General features: G+C 41.5%; 1 protein-coding gene across 4 annotated transcripts in view; it reads right to left on the minus strand.

Annotated features, from left to right (window-relative positions):
* Positions 1-1,308: 1,308 nt before the first annotated feature.
* usp33 (ubiquitin specific peptidase 33) overlaps positions 1,309-19,856 on the minus strand; it is a 33,216-nt gene continuing 14,668 nt past the window's right edge. For all 4 annotated transcript variants that reach the window (XM_079614184.1, XM_079614183.1, XM_079614185.1 and 1 more), the window contains exons 13-24: positions 19,072-19,244; positions 18,308-18,378; positions 18,096-18,129; positions 17,965-18,010; positions 16,047-16,227; positions 13,858-13,984; positions 9,917-10,086; positions 8,954-9,035; positions 8,757-8,865; positions 6,893-6,995; positions 6,624-6,692; positions 1,309-2,134 (exon numbers count right to left, since the gene is read on the minus strand). In XM_079614184.1, coding sequence (XP_079470310.1) covers positions 1,977-2,134; positions 6,624-6,692; positions 6,893-6,995; positions 8,757-8,865; positions 8,954-9,035; positions 9,917-10,086; positions 13,858-13,984; positions 16,047-16,227; positions 17,965-18,010; positions 18,096-18,129; positions 18,308-18,378; positions 19,072-19,244 — 1,323 coding nt within the window. In that variant the 3' untranslated portion in view covers positions 1,309-1,976. The remainder of the gene's footprint in view (positions 2,135-6,623; positions 6,693-6,892; positions 6,996-8,756; positions 8,866-8,953; positions 9,036-9,916; positions 10,087-13,857; positions 13,985-16,046; positions 16,228-17,964; positions 18,011-18,095; positions 18,130-18,307; positions 18,379-19,071; positions 19,245-19,856) is intronic.

The following is a 19,856-nucleotide window of genomic DNA, read 5'->3' on the forward strand; positions in this document are numbered from 1 at the left end:
TAATGGCTAGTAATGCACCAATGCTATTTAGGGCTCATAAACTACCTTAATTCAGTAGTTCACAGTCAAAATAATTGCTTGACCTGTAAGACAGTGCCATCAGTGATATTAATTTTTCAACCAATTTCTATAAAGGGATTTTCAAACTGGGGTCCACCCCACCCCAGGGAGTGCTAGGAGGTCCATGGAAATGTTTCAGAAAATAAATTAAATAATAATAATAAAAACATATTATCTTTTGATTAAAATAAGTAAATAAATGAGTAAACAAATTATACACCTAACACAGCAATAAGAATCTAAAATAAAATAATGTAACTTAATAGAAACTTACAGAGCCCCTTAAAGGGACATGGTGATGGAAAAAAAAAATGAGATAGGAGTGACAAATATTGTAATGCTTGTGTATTTCATATCTCTTTAGGGGCTCCATAGTACCTAAATATTTTTCAAATAATATTTACATTTATATATCTTATTTGAATCATATTTTGGGATCTGTGGCATCTGAACGATTTTGAACACCTGTTCTACAACATTGTGTGAATCATGCAAAACCTGCCAAAACAAGTCCCCAAAACCAAAAGAAGAAAATATAAACAAACATTTTCATGACATTAAGCATGAAACTCGATTTATCCTTACTGTAATGAAATAAAGAAAAATCAAGAAACGTTGAGGTACTATAACAGCAATTGTTTTTAACATAATTCAGTAAAGATGTACTGTTTTACTGGAATTCAGAAAACCACAAAAATAAAACATCTGGACACATGATGAACTCTGCCGCAAATGTGCTTAGCTTTCACGAAAATAATGTCACAAAGTCAAGAAAAATGTCCTGAACAGGCTTTATTTTCTTTATGCATATGCATTCTTTCTTTGATGTTGGGGTGAAATACAACCCCGGACGTGTTTTTGTCAAATTTATCCATTCACATAGCATATTAACTTCTTAAATTGCAGCTCATACGAATGATGACAGATATCGACAGCACAAGTTTTGGGGTTTAATAAGTAGCCACTCAGATACAGCTTTCATCTCTGCGGACAATTAATATTGAAAAACATCACATCCTTCTATACATTAAATAATGCCTTGAATGTACACATGTGCGGCAGCGGGATTTCATTGATCTGATTTTCCTCTTTCTTTTACATAGCATTTTTAAACAAGACAGCCATCGATGTGTTCAAATGTGCACCTCATTGTTTGCATCTCCATGCGACCCAGCTATGCAACAAATAAAAATGAGGAATCGATTTTCTTGCCAGCATAATGTGCCACATCATTCCTATTAGCGTGCGTTCTGCTTTGTCTGCTTTAGCTTGTCGAATCATTTTCCCCAACAAAGAAAACGTCCGTGAATGCCGGAATAATCACACCCCTCTGGAATAAATAACATTTAGTGCAGGAACGTGTGTTCTTTAAGTACTAGTACATTCAAATACACATCAGAGCTGAAGCATGCACCTTTTGAATCTACAGTACAGTGCAAAACAAAAAATATGTTCTTTCCTGAGACTACGTAGCATTTAGTATCCCTTCATACCCAAAACATGAAGTTTTCATCCACTAAGACGACATATTCTTTCATTTTCTTAAGCGAGGCAGTGCCTCAAATATGTACAGATGCAGTGAGTTTTTTTTCCGGCGTACGCAAATCATGGTCTATTTGGTTCAGGCGAAGCAAATTCTGTCATGAATGCAGTTGCACACAGATATCAAATGCATTAATGGACTGTGAAAAATTGCTTTCTAGTGTCAAAAGGAAGTGGATATGCACGATATATACACATTTAAAGCACACCGGAGGACGATTAATCCATCCGTCTGCTGTAAAGAACAGTCATAAAGGGTGCAGAGAGTGTGTGTTGAGGTGGAGCTGTCTGGTCCTTTGCTAGAATGCTTGAAAAACAAAAGTGAAGTGCAAAATAATAAGTTTCTCGGTCCCCTCGGTTTCTCGGCAGCATCTCTACACCGAGCGCGTCTCCACTTCGATCTTCTCCTCTGCTTGAGAACTCTCCGACTCCTGATGGCTGACACTGGGCCGCACGGTCACCACCGGCCCTCCTCCGTGGATGGAATGGAGGAAGTTCCAGGTCTCTTCTGATATCTGACCTGAGTCGGCACCTGTAAACCATACAAATGACAAAAGGTGTTTGGTACTTGGCACAAGTAAAGTAAGCACACTGCTGTAGGGCTGTAGGATTAATCATATTTTAATCGCGATCACGATTCCTGCTTCTCTTGGTTAATTCGCCTTTGGCTAAGCCACGCCCTAGAATGTAGATTGACCAATCACAGCGGAGCCAAGAACGAGCTCGCACAGAGGGTCCGACACTTTTTCACGGCGCTCCATTGACTTCAACGCAGGAGGCTCATATTTTTGGTCTCGGCAGGCTATTACGTCGTCGTTTTATAAAAAATATGGTTAAACGTTGTGCCTGGGGCATTTGTAACACAGATACGCGTTTCCCAGAGAGGTTGGAGGGGGTGTCCGTTTTTTTCCCCTTTCCAAAACCGAAGTTAAATACTGACAAGTGTCGTCTTTGGATTAAACTGTGTGGACGTCCTCTCAGTCAGCGAAACCCCTCAAGGATCAACAAGCTCACCTTTGCTCTGACTAAGATACATTTAGCTTTTAACCTTACTGTGAAGTTATAGTTAGACAGTTTTATGCTGGTTTAGATTTATGATTTCGGTTCTCTGCCCTAATTGTTGCTACGCTAGCACACGCTGCTAATAAATACAACTTTATACTCGCGTAGTCCGTTTGCTTTGTAAATAATAACGATTATAGAAGTGAATAGAGACCTACCCAGCTTTGTATGAACAGTGTTTCTCCTGATATTGTTGGTCACAGCCTCCATCTCGATTAGGATATTCGGTGGTTCATGTTTTGACTGTGACCGTTATGCTTTTGCCTGTATTTGGATGCCTTGTTGCTGCTTGCGTTTCACCGTATGTCTTGAATAAAGCCTTCAAACGCACACTGCAGCCACTTTTGCCTACTTCTATCGGACACTTTATTTGCTGCTTTATAAAAGTTTGATAAAATTCCAGCAGGAAGAGCCGTCACAGCATAAGCCATGTTGATACCAAACCAGAGCCCAGTTGAAGTTGTCGGAGGTAGCAACAGTAACTAAGGGGGGCGGGGCTTAGCCAAAGGTGAATTAATTGACCCTTCGCAGGGAGTTTGATTGACCGGTGATCTGACCAATCATACTTCGCCATCTGCCATTTTGTCCGACAAAGCAGTCAGGAGAGTTAGTAGATTAACATGGGAGGATTTGAACTTGAGAAACGGAGTGTACTGACGCCTTTCCGCGGTTAAAGAAAAATTCCTTCTGATGTTTATTCATGTTTATTTGATGCTATAAATGAACTAGAAGGAAGAGATGATCGGTTCACGAGCAGCTTTAACTGATGCTCTGCGATCTGACAGACACATTAAAGAGCCACAAAACTGTATTTATTGTTTCAATTTCTTTAAAAAAAAGACCAAATTTGAACGGTGAGACTTTGTTTAATACGTTTAATATCAAAAGTAACCGAAAAGAAACCTAGTATGTCCTGTCTGTCAGCGTGTTGTCAGTCTCCTCTCTGCTCCGCGATGTATTTTTCACTGCGTGAGAAGATGGTGTGGCGTGAGAGCGGCGTAGCTTGTCGGACATAGCGACAGTAACTAATGGGGGCGGGTCTTTGTGAAGGGTCAATTAAAGGGATAGTTCACCCAAAAGTTAAAAAATTCTATCTATTACTCACGCTCATGTTTCAAAAAACTTTCATTCATTCATCTTCGAAACACATACGAGAGACTTCTGTCCCTCCATTGAAAGTCTATTCATAGTTAATTATGCCTTAAGTGAACGTAAACAGTTGGGAGAAATAAATCTGATAAGGTCTTAATGTAATAAACCTGCTTCTGTCTGTGCCATTAATGTTAATCAAACAACAAAAGAGGGAATAACTCACTGCTATTGACTGAACCATTTTTGTAGCTTTAATAGCAATTTATTTGTAAAGATTATGCAGTGATTTTTTTTCATTTGATTATTTGGTCACACTTTAGATTAGGGTCACAATTCTCACACTTAAAGGATAATTCCGGTATTTAACACCTTGAGTCTATATTGTAGTTTGTTTTGGATGAACAAGAGTGGTGGACAACATTTTTTTGTCAATGGTTCCTCTCTCGAGTTTTTGACTATAATAGAATTGGCCATGGACCCATTTAACATTGGAGTCAATGGGCATGTCCGAAAATGTAATTAAAATAGCCAATAATGTTCGTTTACAAAACTGTTAAACTCACCGAGTGGTTAGTGGTGTTCGTTGATGATTATAAACAATATATCGTCGCAATATATGATTCCAATCCGTTTATTTTGCTATAGTGGAACAATTTTTTCAGACACTTCACAACCGTGTAACTTCCGCTCAATATTTGAATCTGAAGCGTTAGCACACTCCCGACCACTTGATGGCGATAACCGATGTTTATGCCTCGTGGGACACTCACGGTCACAGTCGAGTTCAACTTCATATTGCACTGGTCAGTGGTCACGTCTTTCAATATGGTTAGAATTTGTGCGGTCAAAAACTGCGGTAAAGTTCCTAAAGCACAGTTGCTCTGCTCGCTAGCCTTATGAGAAACGGAAGTGAGCAAAAAGACTACATCGACCAAATGTAAACAGCCCCCTTTCCGTTTCCGGTAGCGCATTTATATTAACGAGCACTCAGTCCTTCAACAGAATTCAATGGGATTTTACAAAATGACGAATAAAACACGACAGAAACTGTATTTCGCAACACTTTTTGTTTCTGGAACATCAACTAACACCACTAATCACTCGGTGAGTTGCACAGTTTTGAAAACTAATGTTAAAGGTTGTTTTAATGACATTTTCGGACATGCCCATTGACTCCAATGTTAAATGGGTCCATGGCCAATTTTTTTATAGTCAAACTCGAGAGAGGAACCATTGTCAAAAAAATGTTGTCCACCACTCTTGTTCATCCAAAACAAACTACAATATAGACTCAAGGTGTTAAATACCGGAATTATCCTTTAACTGTGACTTTTGCCTAAATAAACTCCTAATAACGGCTTATTAATAGTTAAGGTATAGGGCAGGATTAAGGGATGTAGGGATCTATCTATCTATATTATTTGAATCTTTGTTCTTATTTTTAATAACAAAGATAAAATACCAAAAATAACTATATTGTGATTATTAATATAGTAACTATTATAAAAAGATTGAGGAAAAGATGCATTTTATAATCGAATCGAAGCAAGGATTAACACCTTGATTTCTGCCTAGTGTTTTTATAATCTTCCCAACCTGGCAACCATGCGTACACGCTTTCTACACTGCAAAAAATGGCTGATGATCAGAAAATGGCGAAAAAAATTGGTGTTTAGTAGGGTGAGAATCGAAAATCGGACGCTCAAGGTCAGATTCAGCTTATTGATTCCTGTGTGCGCATTTTAATGTGGGTTTAAACCATTGAATCGCAAGAAGACGCAAAAGAAAACTCAATTCGGCACGCTGTATTCTGTGCTGGGAACATACAGACCTCATATAGTTCTCTTTCGCTTCTTCTTGCGTTTGGACGGACAAGTACACACAAATGTATGGACAAATATATTTATTACGTGTCTGACACATTTATTTATTACAAGTTTATTTATTTTATGTGCGTCGGTATATTGGATCCGTGCATTAGGTCTTAAAGTGACAGAGGCCTAATAAACCTGCTGCCGTCTATGTCATCAATGTTAATCAAAGTACAAAAGAAAAAGAAAACTGCTCTTGACTGAATAACTTTAATAAGGATTTCATCTATATTTTATTTATAAAAAGAAAACTATGCAATGCTATTTTACATTTGATTTCAATTTCCGAACTTTGTTCATTTGTACAATTTGTGCTATAGCTAATTTGCTTATTTGCTCTTATTGTTTTAATGACTGTATACTTGGTCTTTAATAATGTTTGAATTTTATATAAATTAATCTAGTTTATTATTTAGTTGTTCTTTAGGCTGTTTATTGGTTCATGGTAATCAGCTGTAAAAAGACAGAATATGTTTGATATCTAAATGTTAACTCAAATGAAAGTGTCTTACAGCCAGACTGTTTCTTCACAAGGCCGTTTGCCTTTGTGCTGGCTAAATGAAACATAATAATTAAACATCATTTGGAATGACTGGAATTAATACAAGAAATTTCACGGTTTTAGCTTTTGAGAGAAGCTTCTTAAGGTTTATGATAAATATAATAAATCAAGCGCATGAATTCACGTTCTCTGAAATGTAAAAATAAATGTGTAAAATGAGAACAATTGTGATTGATAAGGATCAAATTTTGTTTGGATCCATTATTGGTTTACCCATTATCGTTTTTTTTTCTTTTCTTATGAGAGTCACAAAACAACTTCTGAAGAATGTTTTGCAGAGGAAAGTCATACAGGTTTGGAATGACATGAGCGTGAGTAAATGACAGAATAGGTTATCCAGTTTTGCTTAAAAAAAATGACCATGTTGAAGAAGTAAAATGGAATACGAACGCCATTTCACGACGACTTTAAAAGATCCTGATGGTAAACATTACCTGTCTTTAATGTGATGTGTCCATTTTTATTTATAGCAATCTTGGAGTTATCAATTGGCCCCGGTGGATCTGAAAGACACAAGACCATCCGTCATCGGAAGCACACCAAATATCACCGACCAAAAGTGAAATGCGACCAAAAGCTATGATGAAGTTCTTCAAGACCTTCTTCCTTATTGATCAATAACCACAAAACATGATGCTAATATTCAATTTCAAACTTTCAGATACTTTAGAAGTCTCAGCAGCAGGGATGAGAAATGACTTACCAATGTCCTTGCCTTTGACAAAGCCTTCCCATTCCCGGAACCACTGCATGCTGATACAGTATATCACCACCGGAGACTCCTCCTCCTGAAACGCCTTGTTGAGCTGCAAGGACAGAAGAGAGGGGGAAACAGAAGAAAGCACATGAGACCATGAGATGTAGAAAGAAAGAATCCATTACCTGAGCGTTTCTTCATGGAATATCTTCCCACCCCAATGTTGTTTATACAATAACAGGATAAACTGAGACAGAAGCTCTGCTCCAAATCCTAGTAAGCTACCTTGCGGTCTATGGCTTACATAAGCGACCGCTTTCTATAGCGCCGTTCACACACAAAGCATGTTTGCATTCCACTCCACTGCTTTTCTGTGAACATGCACTAGGCCATGGGTTCTCAACTCTGGCCGTCAAAGTCCACTTTCCTGCAGAGTTACGCTCTAACCTTGATCAAACTCATCTGGCTTTATCTTTATAGTGATCCTGAAGACCTTGATTTTGTTCAGATGAATTTAAAAAGGTTTGTAGCTAAACTATTCAGGAAAGTAGACTTCGAGGGCCAGAATTTGAGAACCCCTGCGCTCACGTCTCAAACAGTTGGATCTAATGGTGTAACGATTCAAGTGTTTTCTCGATGCATTGTTTACAAATCCTGCAGATGTGTATGACAGATTAATCAATTATCAAAATTATCAGCCCTAAATTTGAATATTGGTGCATCCCTGCGTACAATTCCACATTCTCGTTCCTTTGGCCTCCTTTGTTTGCCCTTAATTTGAGCCAAGCCGAGTGTCTCTGGCTGAAATCAAGTACTTTTGTGCTCATGCATAAATAATGACTACAATTTTGGAGAAGGAGGATGGGGGTCAACTTGCTGATCTCAGACTGAGAGGGTGGTGTGGTGGTCGTGATGTGAGTGTGTGTGCACAGATAACAGTCCAGACGTTAGATTAACTGAAAAGACCACTCTTCACTCCGAATGTCCCTTATAAGGGATAGTTCACCCAAAAATGAAAATTATGTCATCATTTATTACTCACTCTCGAAGTTGTTCTAAACCTGTATGAATTTCTTTGTTGTGCTGAACACAAAGGAATACATTTTGTAGAATGTTTGTAACCAAACATTTTACATTTAAAATATATTATTTTGTGTTCAGCACAAAAAAGAAATGTATACAGGTTTGGAACAACTCGAGGGTGAGAATATGATGACTAGAGTTCTCAAAAAGTACCAACTTCGGTACAAAGTCGGTACTGAAATTTTAAAACGTGATGATATCAGCATTTCCCTCTAGCATTTTGAGCGCTGTTGAAGTCTGATTGGCTCAACATACATGTCTCTGATTGGCCATTGTGTTCATGCGCTCAACATATATGTCTCTGATTGGCCATTGTGTTGACGAGCTCAATATGTCTGTGATTGGCTACAATGATCAACAATGACATCTTTGACACTTCACCAAACGCTTACACAGATACACACGGGAGCGTTTAAAAGCAGGCGTCTATCACCAGATCCCTAATATATCCGCTGATAGACATTGCTTTCAAACGCTCCCGTGTGTATCTGTGTCAGCGTTTGGTGAAGAGTGTCAAAGATGTCACAGACATGTATTGATGCTCGTCAACACAATGGCCAATCAGAGACATGTTGAGCGCGTGAACACAATGGCCAATCAGAGGTGTTTGAGAATCCGTTCAACAGCGCTCAAAATGCTAGAGGGAAATGCTGGCATCATCACATTTTTTAAATTTCAGTACCGACTTGGTACAGAAGTCGGTACTCTTGACAACACTGATGATGACAGGATTAAAATGTTTGGGTGAACTATCCCTTTAAATCTACTTTGACACTGAGGCTCCTACCCGAACAAACATGTCCAGCTCATTCTTGCGGCGTTTCTCCAGCTTCTCGATCTCGGTCTGGCAGGTGTGGCAGACATACAAGTGATTGACAGCGGGACCGCCTCCGTACCTAAACAACAGCATGCCGACAATTAGCCTTTAATAAGAACTTAAAACTTCCGCATGAAGTCAGGAAAAGAGCAGTGACAAACGCTTACCTGCTATACAGATGATCCCATACACTTTGGGGAAGCATCATAACAAGATCATCAATGGATGTGGCTTTATTTGGTGGAATACCTGTTGGAGAAGAAGAAAAACATAATTTTTTTCTAATACATAAAGTTTTTCTACTCATACGACCAAAAAACTCTCCCCTAAAAGTCAACACGAAACCACATTCATGAAGATTTATGAATAATTAATATCCTCTATTAGATCTTTTCCTTTAAATTCATTTGAATCAGTTCAAACGAATCAGATCAAGGGGAGAAAAGAGCTTTTGAAATGCTTTCTGAAGATATTCACATCTATACTGCACTGCACTGCACTCTCAAGTTTAGTAAAAGTTGAGTAAAAAGGAGAGGAATAGAGGAAAAACAAACATCATCAGTGAAAAGGATGTGGCGGCAGTTGACCTCGAAAATGTTGGTAGAATCTGCAATTATATCTGGTGGTGTGGAGTCATATCTGTGGTATATAAATACTTTACAATGGGAAAAGTAGGAAAGGCACAGATCTTTAAGGGGTCAAGACATTAATTTTTTTTTATTACTTTAAGATGCTCCTTGAGGTTCACTTATAATGTTAACAAAGTAATTTTTTTTCACAAAGTATGTGTGTGCTATATGTTCTTGTAAATAACAAACAGGGTATGCAAATGTCAAGCGACTGAATGTCAGTGGGGGATGATGGTGCAATGATGTATAACTGTTTGTCGATGTCTTGCTCTGGAGGCAGGCAAATGTATTTCCCTGTGTGACGTCACAGATCCCACAATATAAAAACGAGCCGTTTTAGGAACTTGATTAAATAAATGCTTTGCTCATAATGAGGACGACGTCTGAGGCTCTGAAACTTGCAGGATGTTTTTAATGGTACAAAGACCTCTTATATGTCAAAAGATTGAGGCAAATTTTGATTTATCATGTTAAGACCCCTTTAATAAGAGTGGTCCTCACCTCCGTGGGCACACAGGAAGTCATGATTGGAGATGGGTCCTGGCTCAGCGAAGGTTTTGAACTTGTTCAGCCACTGGCGGGAGATGTAGAACTGCAGGAGGCTTGGCTCCATCATGTTGAGCAGACTGGTCACCTTCCGCCTCTCTTTCTGAGACTCGTCGTTACTCTTCCTGTTACACACACACAAAGGACATCAGCGCCATTTAGCAACTGCCAACACACGCTTCAACACAGCATGGAGATTTACAGTCAAACTCAAGGCCATTTGTCCTGCTTAACACAAAATTAGAGCTTTTCTGCCTAAAAGATTGCTGCATCTTAAAATATTGTTTGTTCATTATAAAACCAGGAAATGCTATAAAATAATCAGATATTTAACAGGAAACTAAGCAGAATCACATTTTTTCATAGTTTTAACACACTCCATTTAGTATGTAATGAAAAATACATGTCTAAATAAAAAATAGATTATCAGCCACTTTACCACTCACTCACCCACACTATCACCCACCCAACCAACCAACCAACCACTCACTCACCCAACCACTCAGCCACCCACCCGCTCAACCAACCAACCAACCAACCAACCAACCAACTCACTCACTCACTCACTCACTCACTCACTCACTCACTCACTCACTCACTCACTCACTCACTCACTCACTCACTCACTCACTCACTCACTCAACCAACCCCTCACTCACTCACCCAACCACTCACTCACTCACTCACTCACCCAACCAACCACTCACTCACTCACCCAACCAACCACTCACTCACTCACTCACACAACCAACCACTCACTCACTCACCCAACCAACCAACCACTCACTCACTCACTCACTCACTCACTCACCCAACCACTCACTCACTCACCCAACCACTCACTCACTCACTCACTCACCCAACCACTCACTCACTCATCCAACCAACCACTCACTCACTCACCCAACCAACCACTCACTCACTCACTCACTCACTCACTCAACCAACCCCTCACTCACTCACTCAACCAACCCCTCACTCACTCACTCACCCAACCAACCACTCACTCACTCACCCAACCAACCACTCACTCACTCACCCAACCAACCACTCACTCACTCACCCAACCAACCACTCACTCACTCACCCAACCAACCACTCACTCACTCACCCAACCAACCACTCACTCACTCACCCAACCAACCACTCACTCACTCACTCACCCAACCAACCACTCACTCACTCACCCAACCAACCACTCACTCACTCACCCAACCAACCAACCACTCACTCACTCACCCAACCAACCAACCAACCACTCACTCACTCACTCACTCACTCACCCAACCAACCACTCACTCACCCAACCAACCACTCACTCACTCACCCAACCAACCACTCACTCACCCAACCAACCACTCACTCACCCACCCAACCAACCACTCACTCACTCAACCAACCACTCACTCAACCAACCACTCACTTACTCACCCAACCAACCAACCACTCACCCAACCACTCACTCACCCAACCAACCAACCACTCACTCACCCAACCAACCACTCACTCACCCAACCAACCACTCACTCACCCACCCAACCAACCACTCACTCACCCACTCACTCACCCAACCACCCACTCACCCAACCACTCACTCACCCAACCACTCACTCACCCAACCACTCACTCACCCAACCACTCACTCACCCAACCACTCACTCACTCACCCAACCACTCACTCACCCACCCAACCACTCACTCACCCACCCAACCACTCACTCACCCACCCAACCACTCACCCAACCACTCACTCACCCAACCACTCACTCACCCAACCACTCACTCACCCAACCACTCACTCACCCAACCACTCACTCACCCAACCACTCACTCACCCAACCACTCACTCACCCAACCACTCACTCACCCAACCACTCACTCACCCAACCACTCACTCACTCACCCAACCACTCACTCAACCAACCACTCACTCACTCACCCAACCAACCACTCACTCACTCACTCACCCAACCAACCACTCACTCACTCACTCACTCACTCACTCACTCACCCAACCACTCACTCACCCAACCAACCACTCACTCACTCACCCAACCAACCACTCACTCACCCAACCAACCACTCACTCACCCACCCAACCAACCACTCACTGACTCAACCAACCACTCACTCACCCAACCACTCTCACCCAACCAACCACTCACTCACCCAACCAACCACTCACTCACCCAACCAACCACTCACTCACCCAACCAACCACTCACTCACCCAACCACTCACTCACTCACCCAACCACTCACTCACTCACCCAACCACTCACTCAACCAACCACTCAATCACCCAACCACTCAATCACCCAACCACTCACTCACTCACCCACCCAACCACTCACTCACTCACCCAACCACTCACCCAACCACTCACTCAACCACTCACTCAACCACTCACTCAACCACTCACTCAACCAACCACTCAACCAACCACTCACTCACCCAACCACTCACTCACCCAACCAAACAAACCACTCACTCACCCAACCACTCACTCACTCACTCAACCACTACCTCGATCACTCACTCGCTCACCCAATCAACCACTCACCCGCTTGCTCACTCATCCAATCAACCACTCACTCACTCAACCACTCACTCACCCAACCACTCACTCACTCACCCAACCACTCACCCAACCACTCACTCAACCAACCACTCACTCACCCAACCACTCACTCACCCAACCACTCACTCACCCAACCACTCACTCACCCAACCACTCACTCACTCAACCACTCACTCACTCACCCAACCACTCACTCACTCACCCAACCAACCACTCACTCACCCAACCAACCACTCACTCACCCAACCAACCACTCACTCACCCAACCAACCACTCACTCACCCAACCAACCACTCACTCACCCAACCAACCACTCACTCACCCAACCAACCACTCACTCACCCAACCAACCACTCACTCACCCAACCAACCACTCACTCACCCAACCAACCACTCACTCACCCAACCAACCACTCACTCACCCAACCAACCACTCACTCACCCAACCAACCACTCACTCACCCAACCACTCACTCACCCACTCACCCAACCACTCACTCACCCACTCACCCAACCACTCACTCACCCAACCACTCACTCACCCAACCACTCACTCACCCAACCACTCACTCACTCACCCAACCACTCACTCACTCACCCAACCACTCACTCACTCACTCACCCAACCACTCACTCACTCACCCAACCACTCACTCACCCAACCACTCACTCACTCACCCAACCACTCACTCACCCAACCACTCACTCACCCACCCAACCACTCACCCACCCAACCACTCACTCAACCAACCACTCACTCACCCAACCACTCACTCACCCAACCACTCACTCACTCACCCACCCAACCACTCACTCACTCACCCAAGCACTCACCCAAGCACTCACCCAACCACTCACCCAACCACTCACTCACCCAACCACTCACTCACCCAACCACTCACTCACCCAACCACTCACTCACCCAACCACTCACTCACCCAACCACTCACTCACCCAACCACTCACTCACCCAACCACTCACTCACCCAACCACTCACTCACCCAACCAAACCACTCACTCACCCAACCACTCACTCACTCACTCAACCACTACCTCGATCACTCACTCGCTCACCCAATCAACCACTCACCCGCTTGCTCACTCATCCAATCAACCACTCACTCACTCAACCACTCACTCGCTCACCTGCTCGCCCACCCACCTGCTCACTCACCCGCTCGCCCACCCACCTGCTCACTCACCCGCTCACTACTGTTGTTAATTCATTTGAATATTGGTAGCCAGAGGTGAGAAAAGTCGATTTTTAACCTTTTGAAGAGAAAAAAATCATGTGTGTGTGCTAATATGTTCTTACTTGTAAAAGAGCACATATGCCTCAGCGTTTTGAACACAGGACTCAGACACCTCAGTAACACTCTGGTCATCAAACTCGTACCACTGCTGGTTCAGTTCATTTCGACAATAGGCAATATAGTGACCACCTTGAACAAAAAAAGCACATTTAAAAACATCAGTCCTGTCAGAGCCGTAGCCTGGAGATTAGCTCACATGACACACTGAGCTGTGTCGCTCATGTATGCAATGCTAGTTTGGTGACATTTCCTGATCCCATTGTCCCTGCTTTGTCTCACCGTTTCCTCTTTTTCTGGGTGAAAGCGTGTCTTCCGAGTGGCGCACAGTGATAAGCTTAAGCATGTGATCTTAAGATTCTGGGTTCGATTCCTGCCTAGTACAACTTTATAAAAGTGTGTGAAATGTTGACTTGTGTGACTTCGATTCCTTTATTATCTGGGTAAGCATTGTACTGATCTTTCTTCCTCCTGGATTAAACTTTTTTTTTTCCCAATCTGTGTTCATTCTAATCTGAATTTCTGTTCATTTTGAGTTCATTCTCACCTGTACTTCTGGAGCCTATCTGTCCCTGTACTGTATATGCTATTTCTGCTATTTTTGCTCTTCTGGCTCTGCACTGCTTTTGCTGCCCATTATCACTGCTTACAGCTATATTTTTTCTCTATTTTTGAATCAACATCATGGCTGGAATACACTACACACAACAGATCTGAACAGATTTAAAAACACTTAGGGCCAGATTTACTAACAGTTTGCACCAGAGCAAACCATATTTAAAAAAAACTACTGTCAGGATTTACTAAAGTGAAAAATTTGCGTTGTAAAGGCGCGGACAGGGTTATTTTTTTGCTGCTGACCTTATTCCATATGCATTTGTAGGAGTTTTCCTTTCAGATGCAACATTTATTGGAGGAGAGTATTTAAAGTCCCTGTAAAATCATAATTAAGTATGTGTTCTGAGTTTGTCACACCACAGAAAAATGTGTTATTAGCCACCCAGCCAAATTTGAATGATAAAATAAGCCGCCAAGAAAATAAAATAAGCTATCAAAATCTTGAAAAATTAGCAGTATGTTCTCAAACGCTGGGGGCGTGTCTGCTTGCTGCGCTGAAACCACACCCACTCGCGGGACGGGAGAATGAAGGCCGAGGCGGGAGATAGTCGGTTTGGCCGCATTCACCAGTAACAGCGGATTATCAGTGAATCCCAGTTGTCTCCGACTAAAGTTTATAAAACTATCCTGTGTAAAATGATCACTACAGAGGCAGGTGTTGGCGGTGATCCTCAGCTCTCCATCAAGGTGGCTCTTCACAAAACTAATCCACCTCTTTTTGATATGGTAGTTTTTCGGAAATTTAAATAAAGGACACCGATCTGTTTTTTAAGTGATCACATCCAGGTAATATGCATTTCCGTGACGAGGGAATAGCTAGCTACTAGCAAACTGTAGGCTGTAGTAACTAAAAGTACTGGCAGAAACTCACAATTGAGCGGCGAACTGATGCGAATGTGCTCTATTGTTAGGGGAGGGGCCAGCGTTAGTGGCTCCAGTGCATCATCGACAGTAAAAGAGGGGCCAGGAGCTCAATGGCTCCAGTGCATCATCGACAGTAGGGGCGGGGCCAGGAGCTCAGTGGCTCCAGTGCGTCATCGACAGTAGAGGCGGGGCCAGGAGCTCAGTGGCTCCAGTGCGTCATCGAGCCAGCGTTTTAGCCCCGCCCAAAAAATCCTGAACACAAATAGTGTAGTGTATTCCAGGTTTAAATGACACTAATGATCAAAAAGAGACTCTACTTTCACCACCTGACATCACTTGCACATCTGTTCTAGTAGGGGAAAAAACTTTATTTATTCAGAATTTTTGCACTTACGAAAATATAGCCCTCAAGACATTTACCTCAATATTCTAACCTCAATCTAAATTCATTATTACAAGAAAGAAAAGTCAGAATTGCAAGTTATAAACTCTGAATTGTGAATTTACGTCTAAAAATTCACTTATATTTTCTAAGAATTGTCGCTATTACCTTTTTTAATACATTTAGTTTTTCTTCCATGGTAGAAACAAGCTTCCATCATTTATACATAATACAAATATGAATACTAACATTGAATACTACATTTATAACTGCTGTAAATGACAATAATACTTTTATGACCATCTCCCTCATTGAAAAGCTTGGACTTACTGCTGGCAGTGCCGTGGTGACAGATGACTGACAGCAGGTCGTATGTGGTGGTCTGGTCGGAGCTGTCCTTGGCCAGGAAGGGCTGCATCTCGAGGCCTTCCAAAGGGAAGGACACGTGCGTGCCGATTTTGGTGGAGAACATAAGTTCATGTCTGAAGCGCTTGAGGTGAATGCACAAAATCTGTTGGGGAGACGGTAAAGAGAATTTGAACAAAGCAGGAAAGTCTGCAGTCAGTTTCCTACGATAAAACCAACACAGCAAGAATGTGCCATGCCTGTTCATATAAAAATATAACTACCTGGGCAATTTTTTTACAGTAGTGTTGTAGTCAAGACCAACTAAACCGAGACCGAGTCAAGACCAAGACCAGTGTGTGTTGAGATCAAGACAAGACCAAGACTTTGAGGGGGGTTGAGACCAAGACAAGACCAAGGCAGGGCGAGACTAGGGTCAAGACCAAGACCGGACCAGCACTCCTCAAAATCATCTGAAAGATCCATATCTACTGCCTGAGAAATGTAGAAGCACTCTTGCTGATATTGCTTAATTAACATGTTATAATATAAAAAAACAAGCACTCATTCAAGTACTTTTTTGCAATCATACCTTGGATTTTTGTGGGTATTTGTATTAATTTGGGTGACATTTTTGACAGTCCCCAATTAATTTCTGACTCGGCACAACAGTGAGAAATCAAATTAGAAATGCATTTGATTCGATTGCATTTGAAGCAGGAAGTTTTACATCCAACCATGTAAATGATGTTAACAAATAAATCAGACAATGTAATGGCAATTTGTGATATCCTCGCAGTTGTGGTCTTGACCGGTCTTGAAATAACATCCCGAGTCCTCTAAGTCTGAGACAAGACTGAGTACAAATGAGGTCAAGGTCGAGACAAGACCTTAAAAAAAAATGGTCTCGAGAACTACAACACTATTTTACAGCAAGACCGTTTAGTACTACAAGTTGAGGGTTTCCATCAGTAAACTGCCTTGGCCATTTAACAGATGTACTGAACAATCATCAGATCTAATGACTCCCATATGATGTCTGCGCTTGCCATTACAGATCCCTGAGCATATTTACCAGATGGCAGGAGATATTGTGGGTTAAAGGCATCCTTAGACTCTCTCTAAATATAAATCCACCGGATGTAGGAAATGGATGACTCACCAGACCTTATTACTCATTATATTACTATTATTTCTCAAGGGTCCAGGTTTTGTGCTCATTTCAGGCAGCCTTGATACAAGGACAAGACATAGTGGACCTAATTTGTGGTGTGTTTATTATTTGTGTAGTTTTTAACTAGGAATTAAAGGGTTAGTTCACCCAAACATACCATTTCTGTCATTAATTACTCACCCTCATGTCGTTCCAACCCCGTAAGACCTTCGTTCATCTTCGGAACACAAAGTAAGATGTGTTTGATGAAATCCGAGAGGTTTCTGAATCAGCCATAGGCAGCAACGTCATTGCAAATTTCAAGGCCCAGAAAGGTAGTGTATAATGAGCCGCCGTTCTGACGTAGAACCTGGAAGCGCTGCACTGTGTTTACTACGTGAAAAATAATTGTTAAATAAAGTCTTTTTTAAATTTTTGTTCGTTTTCTGCGCACAAAGTATTCTCGTCGCTTCATAACATTAAGGTTGAACCGCTGTAGTCGCATGGACTATTTTAACGATGTCTTTACTACCTTTCTGGGCCTTAAAAGTTGCTGTCTATGGCTGGTTCAGAAACCTCTCGGATTTCATAAAATATCTTAATTTGTGTTTCTAAGATGAACGAAGGTCTTACGGGTTTGAAATGACATGAGGGTGAGTAATTCATGACAGAAATGTCATTTTTGGGTGACCTAACCCTGTGGTGCCTGAACCTGTATAATAACCATAATAGCATATATGATTGGCTTACCTCTGGCAAACTCTGAACTTTGCAGAATTTGACCCCATTCCGTAACCTGAAACAACCAAAGGAGTCAACATTAACCCTTTAATTTCTGCAACCACCTCATTCAAGTTGTTCAACAAAAAGTCCATACTAACTTCTTGCATTTTTCACAGCTGTACATGTTGTCTCCTGAAAAAACAAAAACAAACAAACACCCAGCCAGTAAGAATTGCACCATAGATGAGCTAAATATAAACACTGAGTTCTTCTATAAAGTGAAAGATTTATTTTATTTTTGTCAGACTCAAAACAGTACTATCAGCTATTGGTTAGTTCGGGTGACATAAAGCTTTGAGAAACGTCAAACCTTTTAGTTCATCCCTGGCAAAAAAGGCAGCCAGACAGTCCTGTAGCGTGACCACGGGCCCCCAGAACCAACTGAAATCAATGAGCACAAATAAACAATAATTCAAAACCAACACGTGAAGTCATTTTCCTTGGTCTACAATGTTATACATGCTTATATACAGGGAACTAAAATGAACACTCGCTCAAGCGGCAAATAAGAGTAAAAATCGGTGCTCGTGAGTATATGAAACGTGTCACTGTTGGTAACATTTTTATGAATTCTAATAGGCTTGCTGCTACTAGTTGGTGTTCAGCCACAAAACTGTTCCATCACTTGCCCACCACGGTACCGCCCCCCACCGTCAATTTGATTTCTTATAGTAATAAAAATGATTTAGTTCAGTTAGAGAACAGACACTACAATTAAAAACTGAGTGTGGGTGTTTGGCTCGATGTCATGGTGCAAAGGACCCTAGGTTGAAATTACTCCAAACCATCCATTTAAATTTTGTTAGAAGGAAGCCGTCTAACTCTCAGATGGCGAACGGGAATATGGTTTGTGTAACATAAACAACACATTATTAGTTGTTTGATAACCTAGTCGAACCAAAAGCTAGCTCACAAGTTCAAAATTATAATCAATTAATTGAACAATGAATCTCTTATTTACATCATGTCCAAACTTTGTTAATGAGAGGATTCGTGAGCATGCAGAACTCAATGACCCCAGTAGAACCGGTATAATTTTCTCTTCTTCGGAATCAGTTTCTGGTTCAATCATACCTCTTGATATATTCCATGACGAAAGAAATCCAGCCTTGAGGCGCGTAGGCCTCTCCACAGGAACCAGCCTTGACAAGAGCCGTCTGGTGGGAGGAAGAGTGCAGCTTGGCAAGGTCCTCTTTCCCTGGGATGGGCAGAGAGATGTCCTGGAAGTTCTCCAAAGTCACCGATACCTGAGAAAGGAAGGACAAGTAACAGAGGAGCCTGATTTAAAATGCTAATCTGCAACTGCAACCACTGCCAGGAACAATAACAGAGACATTAAAACAACTGTGATGCAAATAGCTCTGTTGAAACAAAAGTGTCATCGTTTTGTCAAGCTTTGTCATTCTTTGTCAGAAATCATTCTGATATGCTGATTTGCTGCTCAATAAACATTATTATTATTATCAGTTTTTTATTTTTTCAGGATTCTTTGCTGAATAGAAAGTTCAAAAGAGCAGCATTTATTTGAAACAGAAATTAAATTGATAAAAAATGATAGCAAAGGCATTTATAGCATGTCTTTGCTTAATTTTTTTTTTCAAATAAATAAATACACACGCATGCAGATATACTGTATATACATGGCATTTTAGTCAAGAGAAGTTATGACAAACAAAACTGTAAAAATGAACAGATAATCAATGGCTCAATGAACACAGAACATCAAATCAACACTCATTTGATGAGTAAAATGTTTCTTAAAGTTTTGCTTTAAGAATAATTTGCTTTCATGTTAGCAAACTCATTAACTACACAATATGTACACCACATTTGTAGTGTTTTCTGACAATGTACAACCT

Source organism: Phoxinus phoxinus, assembly GCF_949152265.1.
Source record: "Phoxinus phoxinus genome assembly, chromosome: 5".
NCBI classification, from domain to species: domain Eukaryota; kingdom Metazoa; phylum Chordata; class Actinopteri; order Cypriniformes; family Leuciscidae; genus Phoxinus; species Phoxinus phoxinus.